The 16,133-nt window shown below is 36.1% G+C and overlaps 1 protein-coding gene across 1 annotated transcript in view; it reads right to left on the minus strand.

Moving 5' to 3' along the window:
• MINDY3 (MINDY lysine 48 deubiquitinase 3) overlaps positions 1-16,133 on the minus strand; it is an 81,550-nt gene that overhangs the window by 42,439 nt on the left and 22,978 nt on the right. Inside the window, exons 7-10 of the mRNA XM_006906982.3 lie at positions 15,006-15,079; positions 14,078-14,157; positions 5,711-5,781; positions 661-741 (exon numbers count right to left, since the gene is read on the minus strand). Of these exons, the coding sequence (XP_006907044.1) occupies positions 661-741; positions 5,711-5,781; positions 14,078-14,157; positions 15,006-15,079 (306 nt within the window). The remainder of the gene's footprint in view (positions 1-660; positions 742-5,710; positions 5,782-14,077; positions 14,158-15,005; positions 15,080-16,133) is intronic.

A 16,133-nucleotide genomic window follows, 5' to 3' on the forward strand; every position in this document is an offset into this window, starting at 1 on the left:
GAAAGAGGCTGAGCGACGTTGGGAAGTGCCAAGGCTGAGATTCAAACAAACGCTGTCTGACTCTAAAGCTCTGAACCACTCAATTGCAGAAAAAAAATATTATAAAGCCCGGTGATTTAGAAAAGGTTTTGTCAGAATTTTAAAATAAACATTCAAATGCACTTATTTCAATATTGTAACCATGTAAGAAATTATAAGAAATATTTCATCTTAAAACAGCACCTGACTTCAATACCACTGAACTATTAGTAGACTACAATATTTTACTAGATGTTGTAACTTATTTTGTCATGTGAAATTTTCTTTTCTACAAAAGAGCAATCCAAAACTTTTAAATTCAATCATTTTTATAACACAAATGATTTCTAAAAAAAAATAAGCAAAAACAAAATGAAAACAAAAACCAATAGCAAAGCTCTAAAGTCAGAAAAGGTAAAGAAATCAGAACTACGTCACGACAGATTTTACTGAAATAATCCCCAAATTAGAATGGTATAACAATATGTTCTTTAGTATTAATATTTTAGATTTTGGAACAATCCACTCGTTAGTGGAAATACAATGAAGTTTGCACAAAGATCCAAACTAAATATGGACTTATATTACTTGTTTGCCTAATGTCGAACTTAAAAAAAAAAAAAAATCCTGCCGTAAGCGTACCTTAGCAAAAAATACGGTGAGGTGAGTTTCACTGCCAACAATCCAAATAGGGAATTTTGGAGATTTCAAGTAGGAACCAACCTAGAACAAATGTAGCAAAATAAATAAACAAATGATGAATTTATATTGCCTGTTAGATATTTGCCTACGAATATTTGAAACATAACTGAAGTGTCTAATTCATATTTAAATGGAATAATGTATTGTGCCAGAATACCTTACCCATAAAGGTCAAATGCTGAATATACAAATGAAGGTTATAAACATTAGCGAGGCTAAGCTTTTGTTGCACCTTTACATTAGAATAATGAAACAGAATTAACACAGCTAGATATTATTAGTTTAGCCCAAAGAAACGTACTCAAGGTTTTACCAAAGCTCCTATTGAACAGACACTTTTCTAGAATTTCAGCCTGGTACTTCGAAGCCTAAAACTATAAATTTGATAATAATTACTTCACTAGGAAAATAATTATAAATTAACAAATGTGTAGATTTACGAATAAATAAGGGAAACAGCTTTAAGAATATGGTGTCTTCAGACAACCTAGGGCAACATAATAATCTCTTTTGACTCTTCATGGCAGAAAGTAAGTTAAAAGTTTTACAATATGAAATTTCTTTAAAATGTATAAAAAGTTATATATTTAATCTCTAAAAACTACAATACCAAACATTTGAAAGTATCATTTTTTGTGTGTGTGACTAAGAAAAAGAAAGCTTAAAATTCAACACACAAAAAATAGACTTGTGAAATCCAATCATGGTCACATTGATCCGTTCCACACTCTAACGAAGACAAAGATTTGGACTGAAAAACAACTAAGTTCACTAATGAATTTGCTGAAGTTTCTTTTCTCACAGACTCCCAAGGACAGGAGGCTCCCAGTGGCTGCTCGCAGCAGTCAGGGCGGCTGCTCTCCCCGACTCAGCCAGCGGCCAGCAACCTGACATGCTGCCCAGGCCCCTGGGGTGTATTCTTGTCGCTAGGAGGGCGTGGGAGATAGGTACTCTTCTGTATTCTCGCACAGAAAAACTAGTATCCTTGTCCTATGACGTGAGGGGTGAGGGTATGTGCTACTGGTAACGGTCAAACCGGGAGAGAAGGAAGGATGGCTGGGGACAACAGAGGGTAACAGCAAAAGGGCAAAGAAAGAGGAAAAGCTCTGGTTCAGAGTAGAAGGCATTTTAGAGGCGTGCAGTGCACGTCCTTTGACTTTACATAAGGACACGGAGAAATACAGGGCCCTGGTGCCTTGTCGGGATGCACACAGCTGACTGGTATGAGCCGGAATTAAAACTCAGATTCTCTGACTCCTAATGTGGTGGCTTTCCATTACATCATGCTGCCTCTTGTGAAAAGTTTAGATGTCTAATTTCTTTTTTAGAAAGCGTGTGTGTATACTTAATCAAGGGAGAAGTGAAAAATGTGAATAAGATCATATACAGTAGGATCGAAGGGTAAATAAATGCTAAACTCTTGAAGGGTTTTATAATAATAAAAATAAATCAAGAGTGCATAAACAGTGCAACCACTTTGGAAAACAGTTTGATGGTTCCTCAAAAAGTTAAGGATGTAATTACCATATGGCCAAGCAATTTCATTCCTGAGTATACAGCCAAAAGAACTAAAAACATGTTCACAAAAACTTATACATGAATGTTCACAGCAGTTTTATTCATAATAGCCAAAAAGTTGAAATAACCTAAACATCCATCAACTGACAAACGGATAAACACAACTGATGTCTCATACAACAGAATATTATTTGGTCATAAAAAGTGAAGTATTAACAAATAATAAAATATAGAGGAATACTAAAAACGTTATGCTAACAAAAAGAAGTTGGACACCATAGGCCACATACTGTATGATTCCATTTGGATGAAACGTCCAGAACAGGCAAGACTGTAGAGACAGACAGTTGCCAGAGGCTGGAGAGTAAGAGGTAAGTGACTGCTTAAAGAGCTCAAAGGATCTTTTTGGGGTGAGGAGAACATTCTGAAGTTAGTTAGCTGTGATGGTGCACAGCCTTGTGAATATACAAAAAACCATGGAACTGTACACTTATAAGAGTGAATTTTATGATGAGTAACATATCCATTTTTAAAAAGGGCATAGTCAAAAGCACTGTTACCTTCCCTTCGCACATGCACATGCTTGTACGTAGATACACGGGGAAGAGGGAAATATTGTTTTGTTTGTATTAATGAACATATATGGTCAAAATGATATCGAAATGTTAATTTCATTTCTAAAGGGCAATTTTCTACACTATCAAACAGGGAGATGCTCAGATTCACGAAACTGACACAAACACAAGTATTTCCTTAATGCTGTCTCCCTAAACCTCTGGTAAAAAGTGAATGTGTGCAGGTGCTGAAAAGGATACCTGCAGTGCATAAAGATGACGAGCACAGCGTCATGAAGTTCTTTAAAAGAAGATGCTCTCTTGGCTTAGTCTGGAGGCTGGTCAGTTCCCTTAACCACGACTGCTGAGTTCAGACTCCAGCGACTTCCTGCTAGGGTTCTCGCACTCCAGGCCACCATGTATCATCCTGTCCACCCTGGAGCCCCGTGCCAGCCAGGGACAGTCCCTAGGCCCCTGAGTTCACCCAACTATTCAAATTAGCTAGTCCACAGGGAGTCCACTAAACCTAGCTAACGACACCCTAACCCCCATATATAAGGTGTCCCCTATTCTTGCAGCCTGCTGTTGCCCTGTCCCCAGGTGTAACCCCGTGTGTGGCCCTGACCAGTGGCCCTCTCTGGTTTGGAGCTGTAAGTAATTAAGGCTTCTTCCTTTTGTCTATCCAAATATCACTGTGTTGTGTCCTGCCACCAAAAGAATCTTTAAATCTTATAAAATACCAGTTAGTGCTAGAATATTAGAGCAGTATGTTAACAGGAGAATATACAACAGCTGCTGACTTCCCGCTGCGAGACTGCGAGAGAAACACACTCCTCTGTTCTACCTAACAGTTAAAGAAAAGCAAAAGCACACAATCAGAAAAGCTTAAGATTATGGTGAATTGTCTGCTTATTCACTCCACAAATATTTATTGAGTATCTGATATGTACCCAGAGCAACAATCTGCCTGCCCTCAAAGAGTCTGTATTTCATTAGGGATAACAGAAAAATGAACTCAAGATTTAAAAAGATAACTAAGCAAAAAAGATCATTACAGAGTGATTATTTCTATGAAATAATAGTGAAAAGGGTCAAAGAGGGATGGTCGAAGAAAGGGTATCTGAGCGCCATTTGATGGCGGACCTGAAGGGGAGGGGGTGCTATCTTTTCAGGCAGAAAAGATAGCAAGTATGAAGGCTGATCAGGTAGGAAAGGGCTTGGCGTGTTTATGACACGGACGGGCGGCCAGCGTGGCTGGAGCAGCGCAAGAGACAGCAGTGCCACCCCGCAAGGACAGAGCGGATCATTAGGCCCTCACGGGCCACGCAGTGAAAACTTCAAAGTGTATCATCTCCACACCCCATCCTCCTGCAGAACACACACACACACTTTTAAAAATACAGCTTTACTGAAATATCGCTGAAAAGTAAAAACTGCATGTATATATTTAGGGTATACAATTCGATGTTTTGATATATGTATTTACTGTGTAAAAATCACCACGATCAAGCTAATGAACATATCCATCACCTCTAGATAGTTAACACGTTTTTTGTGTGTGCACACACGCTCTTAGGAACTGTGAATGCTTGTAGGTGTGTGTGGCAGAAGGGGCTGCAGCGTGATTCTGGTTTGCTGGACTGCCTGAGAATAGCTTTGGCTGGGGTAATGAAGTCAATGAAAGGAAAGAGCTGCTGCTGTTTACACTTATGATCACTGCTAGTGAACATGGGCAGGATGAAACCTATTCATTATCACACCCGCATCACCTCTGTGCAAGTGCTGTCACAGAAAAGGAGCACTGTCTGGTTAATTAAAAGCGTGATTCCGGTTTGCTGGACTGCCTGAGAATAGCTTTGGCTGGGGTAATGAAGTCAGTGAAAGGAAAGAGCTGCTGCTGTTTACACTTATGATCACTGCTAGTGAACACGGGCAGGATGAAACCTATTCATTATCACACCCGCATCACCTCTGTGCAAGTGCTGTCACAGAAAAGGAGCACTGTCTGGTTAATTAAAAGGAGAAAAGGAAGAAAAGAAAAGAAAGAAAGTAAAGAAAAAAAAGAAAGAATGGAAGGATGGGAGGGAGGGAGGGAGGGAAGGAGGGAGGGAAAAAGAAAAAGAAAGAAGGAAAGAGGAAGAAAGGGAGAAGGAGAGGGAAGGAGGCGAGATACTGTTATTGTTACTAAATATAATCACCACCCACAGAATCCCTGTCATGGAACCACCATTCTAAAATGGAAAAGAAAATTAGGTCTTCTTTCTGTCTCCAAAATGAGGACATTTTAAGTGCAAATCATTAATGATTTAAATGTCATTTAAAACCGCTTGGAATATCTAATAGTTATTTCAGATTGTGCAGGAAAGCAGTGAAATATATATCAATAAATGAGTTTCATGGTAGGTCCTAAACTCAGCACATATGTTAAAGAGCTTAATGCTGTGAAATGCTTGGATTTTTTTTTTTTTTTTTTTACTGTGAAATCTTTTTTTAAAATGAATAGACAAGTTAGAATTTCAGGCATTTAAGCAGATTCTTTTTCTTTGCCTGATGAAGTATTACCAATTGTTTCAGTAAAGCATACTGGTGAGGAAGAAATGGTATTCTTTTCTGTCAGTTTACTAAAAACATATTTACATTCAATAATAGATGTCTCTTTTTATAAATATTTCATACTGGGCTCTGTCTCCACCCTCAAAGATGAGCAAACTTCAAAAATAGGAAACTCAACATGATCAGTCGGCTTAACTCTGCCCTAACGAAGGCCTGTCAGTTCTGGAAGGGAGCTGGGGCAGGATGTGAGGAGAGTACGTAGTAACGGGAGTATGTCGTCACTATGTTGTCACAGGAGAAAAACGCCATCCATAACAGTGGGCAAGTGCATAAAAACCATTCAAAGGACCTCAAAATTGACTTACCTTGCAGTATCTTAAAGCTTCCATTAACGTCAAGAATCCCACGGCTGCTTGCTCGTGTATACCGAGAAGTTCTGCAAAAAAAAAAAAAAGGGCCAGCACTGCATCAGTGTCCGTAAATCTGGAAAGGACGTATGTGTCCGTATATATGTAGACGTGTATATACAGTCTTCACCAAAACTTTTACTTCTACCCAAAACTACCCTTTGAAACCTAGCACATGTTTAGTAAGAGTCCAAACGAAGTCACCATTCTAGTACTGCTCATTACGAAATAGCATTAGATCGGGTTTGTGGTGGGTAATGTGATACTTCAGATGGACATGCGATGTATTCATGAAACTTTATACTGGGTGTTAACTTTTTTAATGGAGGCATTTTTGCCCCTGAAAGCAAGGCATTATTGGCAAAAAGAAAAGAAGAAAAAGATACTTAATCATGTCCGTGTAAAATAACTAACTTCAATTGACTTCGATTTAGAAAACCAAATGGATATGCTAATCAAAATGTGTAAAATTTATCATTGGGTAGCAATGAACCTACTCACACAATACTTAAAGCATGGACAGCTGATGCCATCCATCTCTCCTACAAATAAATTTTGCAGTGTGAAAATAAAGATGAACTGAACATGGCATGCACCTTACAAATGCTAACACTTTATTAAGGGAGACAGAGGAAACAAGTCTGAGTTTTCTGCTTACACACACACAATCTTAGAGTGGTGTAAGAACATCTGCTTACTGTGTTAGGGACCACATACAGAACTGGCAACGTTTGAGATGAATCTTGAAGTACGTGTAGGAATTTTCCAGACCAAGAGGAGGGTTAGAAAAAAATTCAAGGCAGAAAAAACAGCAGAGACATGAAAAATCAATGTATTTAAAGGGTGAAGAAATTATCAAAGCTTCCGGAAAGGTTTCTGAACTGGGGAATCTCATAAATGGTGAGTAAAAGAAAGAATGAAGGAGGAGGTGGTTCTGGAGCGGTATGATGGGAGAACATGAGTTTGGTTTCACACAACGGGTAGTAAGGCTCAGGAACGCAGGGAAGAGAGGTCAGGGCTGGATACAGAGTGCTGGGAACCATGAGCACAGAGAAGAGAGCTGACGTCATGGATGTGGATCAGAAAGCAGCAGCACAGAGAATGAAAAGACAAAGTCTTCACAAACAATGGCTTTCAGCTCATGTACTGAAATAGAACTATAACAATAATTTGCGTCCACACATATTTCTAAAAAGCATTTTTTTCTGGTTAAAAATTATGTCCACAAAAAGACCACATATTATAGGATGCCATTTTTATGAAATGTCCAGAACAGGTAAATCTATAGACACAATGTAGATTAGGGCTGTAGATTATATCCACTGTAAATGTAATGTATATATAACTTTGCATCTTTTTTACCATCTGGTCATCTTTTGTCCCTTTTTTTTATTAGGATATTATGTTTTTCTTATTAATATAATAATATCAACTCCTAGTCATTTTTGTTGTAAATATTTTACTATGTATCCTTAAGTACAACTCCAGATGGTGTAAGCCAAAAACTGGTAGTTTAATCTTTTGGATTTGTAAATTAAAAGTTAATACAAGGCACGTATACATATAGTGTGTATTCATTCACTAGCTTCTTAAAGGCACAGAGAAGGTATAGTACTAGCTCTCAAACTGTGGTTTTGGATTTGTAGGAGTCCACAAGACTCTGAGAGACTATACAAATTAAAATGATTTTCATAAAAAGTCATAAATTGAGTCTTATCTCAGGAGTGTAGAGTGAAATTTTTAAGAGGCTAAATGATATATTCCAACAGACTGAATCTATAAATGCATATGAAAGTCCAGCTGACTACCAATAACCTACACATTGAAGGGATTTAAAATATTTAAAACAAAGTCACTCTTGTTACTAAGTTTTTGTTTTCTTTTGGAAAGAAGTTACTTTTTATTAAACTATTTATATTAACAAGTATTGGGTATATTATCCTAAATGAATTCATCTTTTAAAAAATTTCAGTCTTAATTTCTAACAAGAAAACACTGGTCATTATTTGCTTATACCAGATGTAAGCAAAAGCTCTTTAAGATGCTCGATAATTTTTAAGAGTAAAAGGTATGAGAATCACTGGATTATAGCATACAAGGAAAAAGGGTGTGTGTGTATGGGTGAACAGCCCACATAGGTAGAAATGGCACTCAATAGCCTTGCGAATTTCCCCTCCTTTCCTTCTGAAATGTAATTAAGCAGTACTAAAAAGAATACCTTAGAAACATTTTCTCACTTTAATTTCTAAATGCAGTTACCACCACCTAGTGTTACAATTAGATACTACATCAGCTTTTTCCTTGGAATTTTAAAGGAACGTCTAGAATAGTATATTTATGATGATATCGTGTTACTAGATACAGTACATTTGCTGCTTATAATTCTTGGGTAAGCAATTATTCATACGAGGTCAGTAATCACATGTTTAAGTATGTAGTTTGGATGGTATATATGTGTCCTATTTCCTTAAACAGTACATACTTTAAATCTTTATCTCCTTTTGACAGCAAAAGTACATCATTAAGAATATTGCTGTACAGTCGTAATAAGAGTGAGGAGATAATATTCTCACATATTACAACTTATAGAATTTACTTATCTGAGACTTTTCTCAATAAGTCTCAAAGAAGTTTCCTATTTGCAGAAAATTCTAACTACATTTTCTTAGCCTAGTACTTAAGATTTATCATGCTTGGTCTCTATCAACTCATGTTTGCTTCAGTCAGTGAGACCATACAGACAAACACACAGACACACAGACACACAGACAGTTTCATATGGGCAACTTCGCTTTTTTATATTCTTCCCCACTCTCAACTCTCACTTCTCACACTGCACAGGGTGTCTACAGAATTTCCTCTCGGGTTTTTCAAATTTGATGCTGACTTGGAATGAGAGCTGCACTCAATGTATTTAACAAACACACCCTGACCATCAAGTATTGAAAAGAACAACGTTAAGCACAGCGCAGGAATATGAAGGCGAAAACAAGACCCTCTTTGTAAACCATGTATCTGATAAGGGGTTACTATCCAAACTATAGAAAGAACTCCTACAACTCATTGCTAACAAACAACCCGATTAAAAACTGGGCAAAGAATTTAGACATTTCTCCAAAGAATACACAGAAATGGCAAATAGTATATGAAAAGAAGCTCAACATCACTAATCATCAGAGACGCAAATCAAAAGCACAATGTGATATCACTTCACACCTGTTAGGATGGACATTATCAAAAAAATAAAAGATAAGTGTTGGCGAGGATGCAGAAATTGAAACCCTTGTGCATTGCTGGTGGGATGTAAAATGGTGCAGCTGCCACAGAAGAGTATGGAGGTTCCTCGACAAATTAAAAATAGAATTACCATGTGATACAGCAATTCCACTTGGGTATTTAATCCAAAAGAATTGAAATCAGGATCTCAAAGAGCTATCTGCACTCCCATGCTCACTGCAGCACTATTCACAGGAGCCAAGATGTCGAAACAACCTAAATGTCCAGTAATGAATGAATGGATTAAGAAATTGTGGTACACACACACACAGTGACGGAATATTATTCTGGCTTAAAAAAGAAGGAAATCCTATAATATGCAGCAACACATATGAATCTTGAGGACATAATGCTAAGGGAAATATGCCAGTCACAGAAGGAGTAATACTCATGATTCCACTTACATGAAGTATCTAAAATAAATTCATTGAAACAGAGTAGAATGGTGGTTGCCAGGAGCTGGGAGGAGGAAATAGGGAGCTGCTATTCAATAGATACAAAGTTCCAATTATGTAAAACTAATAAATTCTAGAGATTAGCTATAGAACTTCTCATATATAGTTATACTGTATCTTAACTTAAAAATTCATCACCATGGTAGATCTTATGTTGAATATTCTTACTACAATTAAAAATCCTCCCCTCCCAAATGAAAACAACAGGTTACAATGTAGAATGTGGTGCTCAGAGGTAAGAAAGATTCCTTTTAGCTGTGAGAATCAGGAAGCAATCCTTGGAAGGGGCAGTGTATGATGTGGGCATTGACGGACTTGACAGATGGGAGGGGTGTAGGTCTTTAGACTCAAGGAATAGTATGAACGAAGAAATGAAAGTGGTATAATTTTGTTTAAGCATAGGTACGTGATGACAAAAATTGAGCTGGGATGAAATTATGTAGGGTCCTTGAGCAATGAAAGAATCTGTAGTTTAAAAAAAATGAAAAAAACTTAATCCATTTTAAATAAGAATATTAGAATAGCTAAAATAAAAAGCAATAAAATACTAAGAAAGGCTTGGTTATCTCACTTATAGGTAAAGGTACAAACAATTTGAGCCTTGACTTTTATAAAATCTATTTCTGAAAGTGAGGAGCTTCTTAAACCCACTTAATGACTGGTTGTTGATTCCTAAGAAGTCAGGTTAGAGAGTCGGCATCTAGCAAGGGTTGCCAGATTTAGCAAGTAAAAGCACAAGAAGCCCAGTTAAACTGAAATTTCAGATAAAAATATATTTTCAGTATTTAAGTATACTCCAAATACTACATGGAATATATTTATATTCAAAATTATTCAGTTTATCTGAAATTCAAATTTAACTGGGAGTCCTATATATTTTATCTGGCAACTTAGTTCTAGCTAATTACGTGTATTTTTACGAGTAATAAAACTTGAGAAAATAAGCACTTCTAATCTTCTCTCACATAAATTCTGATAAACCAAATACTATTCTGGGCTTCTGATTTATAAGAGCTAACAATTTTAATCACAGAAAATAAAAACAATCATCAAATGAACATATAAAATGACGCATGTATAACATACAAAAACAGAGAGTATACAAATACTGAGGGATTCCTTTAAGACAGGAAAAGAGACCACGGGGAAAGTGATCTACAGAAAAGCTCAGCTTAAAATTCATGTGATAGTACAAAATGAAGACAGATGACAGTTAGACAGAGCCTAGGCAAGGAGCTTGAATTTTAAGTACTTGGGAAAGCCAGCCAGTGAGTGGCTTTAAGAGAGCATCGTGATCTGATTTAGTTTTAAAAATATGACGGTAGGTACTGTGGAGGACTGAGGGGGGTGGGCAAGAAGGAAATCAGGCGATTAGTTCCACTGTGGTTTTATTTATTCTCTATCGCAGAAGCAACAGATAGTGGTTCTAACAGTTAAGGCAGAAAAAAGCACATGGTTTCAGGAACTATTTCATTATCTGATCAATAATATATAATTTCATTAAAAGGCAAAAAAAAAAAATAATCTAGATACAAAGACTTCATATTGGAAAGATGTCACTTCTTTAAAACAATCTATAAATTTAATGTAACCTCAATCAAAATCCTAACAGATTTCTTATCTGAAACGTAAAAAGCTGAAAAACAGTTCAGTTGAAATAGATAATGTAGAAATGACTTGACAATTTCGAAAAAGTAGTTTAGGAAACGTGCTAATAAATATCAAAGTATATTGTAAAACTATACGGCAGTGTTGTTTTGACATAAGAACTCACAAAGAGATTAGTGGAATAGAAGAGTCCAAAAAATGACTCACGCATCGGTAAAATTTATCTGATAAAGTAGATGCTTCCTATCTGTGAAGAACTGACTGGAGTTAGGATATTATGTAATTCTTTGGGAAAAAGTAATAAAGAGCTATACATCAAAAGATGCCACCAGAAAAGTTGAGAGAATAGAATGAGAGAAAATATCTGCAACACAGATTTAACACATAAAGAACCGAGAGAATTTATAAAGAGCTCCTAGAAATTGTGACTAAAAGAAAATAACACCTGGCCCAAAAATGCCAGAATGATAGAAAGAATCCATTTCCAGAAGAAGAAATACTAAAAGGTGACACACGCACACGATGATCAGGCGCAGGCTCACCAGGATTCAGAGGAATGTGAATTAAAATAGGCTGCCACGTGTCCATAATTTGGCAAAATATTAAAGCCAGACAGTTCTAAGAGCTGGCCAGAATGAAGAAAAACAGAACTCTCCTAGACTGTTGGAAAGAGAAGTTTATACTTTTCTAGTGGGTAGATTTTAGAAGGTAATATGGCATTATCGGTCAGGGCTTATCAGACGTTCCTCCAGAGCTTAAACACATTCACCACGTGACTCGGGATTTCCACTCCTACATAGATATAGATACCAAAGAAAAATGAAAACAAATATCCTCACAAAAATTTGTACATAAATGTTCCTAACCACATTACTCATGATGGCCAGGTGGAAAGCATACAATGGAATATTCATCAATAAAAAGAGTGAAGTGTTGGTACATGCTAAAACTTGGATGAACCTTGAAAACATTATGCTAAGTGAAAGAAGCCAGTTGCAGGAGACCAGATATTGTATGATTCTACTTTTAAGAAAAGTCCAGAATACGCAAATCGATAAAGACAAAAAGTAGATTAACGGTTGCTAGGGACTGAGGGGAGGAAAGGATGGGGAGCGACGGCTAACGGGCACAAAGGCCCTTTGCTCCTAATGATTAAGGGAAAACGCAAGAAATACAAAGTAATTATTTCAAGGTCATCGCTTGCTTTTGATATTTAAACTATTTTTGAAACAAATCCACAGCAAGACAAAAGCTTTGAAAGCTAATATTTCAAGAAACAGAAAAAGATCAGTTTGTACATATCAAGAACCAAAACCTGGATAATTGATTAATATCTGTAAAGTTAGTACACAACAAGAAAAAAAGCCTATGGAAAGCTAGGTAAGGAAAAGCCCAAGGAGAGAGAAAGAATATTCTGGTTCTGGAAGCAGAAGAGGCCTGGGCGCCTCTGCAGTGTGTGTAGAAAGAATAACCATGATAACTAGTATCAGAGCAGAACAATGCACGAAAAGTCCAGGTGGAAAGAATTACCCTCCGCAGCACATAGGAGCAGCGAGGACAGAGGCCGAGTGGCTGAGACGCCTCTACCAAAGTCCAGCAGGAACCAGATAGCCCTTCCCTAATCATCTCAAGTGATATAAGACACCTCAGGGCCCAGAAAGCATCAGGGGAAGGACAAAGAGGAGGTGTGCAGAAGCCAGCCGGGTGAGTGGGGGGAGAACCCTGCATATTACTCAAGAGACACTGACAACTTTAACTGGCAGGATGAAATGCCTTCAGCTATCAGTGAGAATGAGGGCTCAGGAAGAGGACGGGCTTAGTTACAGAAAATCGAGCAAGGTAACGTGTAGTTTTTTTGTTTAAATTTTGACCTTTACCAGAAACTAGCAAAAATAGGTTCTCATTCTAAGCTCATCAAGAAGTGAATGATTTCCATATAGTATTGAACATAAGGAGGAAGGGTAGTTCTCAAACTTCATAAACAGTAAAATGAAAGGCTGGATCACATTGAAGTGCTTTTTAATTCTGAAATTATAAAACTTTGATTTCCCCCCTTAATGTTCTATTCTTTTATGTTTTTGTTAATTAACTATATATTCTAAAATTTGAGGAAAATTCAAATTTAAGATCAAGACTCACTCATTTAAATTAGAGCAAAAATTAGTAGCTATTATTTTCTCAATCATATTTCTTCTGTCATTTGGTGACAGTTTTATCTAATTATAGAAAAAATAAATATCCTTGTGAACTAGAGGGGCTATGGCTTCCTGTCCTACACTACATGCTTCAGTAGAAGGTAGACACGAGTTATTTGATATAAGTTGAATGAGTAAAGGCATGTATTTAGACTGATTCATTAATAGGCTGAAGGGCATTGTACTTGGAGCTATCCATCAGCTCTCCTTTGCTGGGCGGAGTGGCCAAAGGTGTTTCACTTCGATGTCCCTGGCAACATATGAAGCTATATGGAAGAAATAATTAGGACCAGAAATGGAGGTAGTGGTGAAGGGGTGATGGTTTAAAGTTCTCAGATAACGCTAAATTTGCCCAGCATCTTGGAAGGAAATTATGCACATTAAAGTAATATAGGAAAAACCACTAGATTCTGAAAGCAAGTATTTCAAATCACTATACTTACAATTCTCAATTTTAAACCAAATGCAATAGTGCTCCAGACTTACAGATACCACTGCATAAATATGTAATAAGTTTATTTTACTTTTTCTAAAGAAGATAGTTCTCCAATCCCGATTTTATACTAGAGAAAACTAAAGGCTTGAGGAATTAAGTAATTGGGGATTTGAGCCCATGTTTGCCTCCAAAGTCCATGCTCTTCATGATATAGTGCCCTGAAACTTGTGAAGGATTTTTCTATCGTACAATACTTATCTTAACCTCTAGGTAATGCAGAGCCATTACAAACAGATAATCTACTGTAGTCTAGTGAAATATTAATCATAAAAGATAAGCACACAAATATACTTACTCATTCCTGAGCATTCTCTATCACCGTCCCACACGTTAGAAACAGCATGTCCCGTCAACAGGAGGTTAATTAAACTTTGGCTATTAATAAAAATTAAAAAGTAGTTAAAATACGATAAAACTAACTTTAAAATAAAATGAGCCCTATCATAAAGCATAAAGTAATGACTTTTACATTAAGTTATGTTGTTTAAGAAGCAAAGTTAGGAAAAATCTTACCACTTCATTTTACACACTCAACTGAACGACAGACTTGCTAAATGTATCGCTCAATGAATCACCACATAGTATTGTTTTATAGACTCGCATCAATTTAACAACTTTATCCAAGTACTGTATTTAAATGGAAAAAAAAATGATACTGAGAATGATAATATTTATAATCTTTAAAAACAAATATTGTTATCTTGTATTTGAGAGAACATATGTGAATTTTAACTTCTGAAGCAGAAAGTCCTAAAGAGAAGTACCTATTTTTTAGAATTAACAATCACTGTTTTATTGATTTTAACAGAAACAGCTACAAAAACACTTAAGAGGGAGGGTAGTCTCAGAAAAATAAAAAATTTTATTTCTCCCAAGCAGAAAGCATTTATAAATAGGTAAGAATATATTTATTTTTAAGTCAAAATGAATAAATTTTATCCATTAAAAAATTTTATAAATGAAACATCAAAAAGAAATTGTTACAATACCCCTGGTGCCATTTTAAAACAAAATATTTGCTACAAAAATGCAAGGCAGACATGAACCTAAAGTGGCAATTAACATTTCACACATAAGGCAAACAGTGCACAGGCACAAGGCCCCTTAAATTCACATTTCATGCTGTCAACGCTGACAAGCAAAATCATCGGACTCGGTAGTATTTTATTCTAAGTCTTTAAAATTAAGTCCATACGAGGAGATAATAGGTTTTAGTTAATTACCTGCCATGTCCATACACAGGGTCTATCAAAGGTTCAGTTGAATCTTCAATTTCATTTTTTATGTTTTCGATGCCCTAAAGAAACCAAAAAAAATGGCTTATTTTACAATGTGAAAATGAATTACAGTAGCTTAAACACTGACAAGTTCATTCTATAAATTAATAAAGCACAATTATTTAAGTAATTTTTCTCCCCAAAAATTATCCAATTTGAATTAGGGGTACATTTGAGATGACAATGCAAAGTAGTTGTTTCTCTCAGAATATTCTTTTATTTTCTTTTGTGGGCTCTATATAAAGAATACAGGTAATAGACCTAATGTTGGTGAAAGGGGTAGAGACAGTGTTTAAGTTTCAAGAGGAGGAAGGAGAAAATTATTTAATCTAAAAGTTAATATTCATGTAATTTTAGGCTAAATTAAATTCAAAACTAATACATCTGCTACGACATCTGATATATTTTCTTAGGTCACTTAAAAAGCTTATTTGTACTAAATACATACATATACACGAGTGTTGATAGATGTAAATTTAAATACTGTAAATTTAAATTGGTTATACCGATATATAACAAAATGGAAGGTTTGCTTTTGAGTATATGTTCTCACAAATATGGGTAATTCAAATGTGTACTGACAAAAATATAAACTCAGAGGGAGGGAAGCTTCTTATTTTTTTTGAAAACCAACTTTCTGTGATATTTTTAATCTCTGAAAAGGGCACCCAAATGCCAAAAGGTCTAGATACTGGATACCTGAAGAAGACTGAGGCGTTTTAACTTTATCAACTTCAAAACGACAAAAGATAACCTGCCATTCACTGCGCTGCTCATCTAACCAACCATTGGTTCTATGAGATTACAGGCTATTTCTAAGGATTAAAGAGACTATTAAACAATTATTAAAATATTCAATGATTGTGTAAATACATGTAGGAGGATACAAGTGTAAGATTCTGTACTTGCCTTCCTTGTAAACAACAATACAATGCAGGCTATAACAAAGGCAAAATGAATAATATGAACAAGCGACATAACCATTGAGGAGGGAGGGGAAATCAATTCAAAGACCAGCTCAAGGAAGAACTAGACATGACGGTTTATTGGCTGTAAAGGGCAAAAGAAAGAGGA

Source organism: Pteropus alecto, unplaced genomic scaffold (genome assembly GCF_000325575.1).
Source record: "Pteropus alecto unplaced genomic scaffold, ASM32557v1 scaffold11, whole genome shotgun sequence".
NCBI lineage: Eukaryota > Metazoa > Chordata > Mammalia > Chiroptera > Pteropodidae > Pteropus > Pteropus alecto.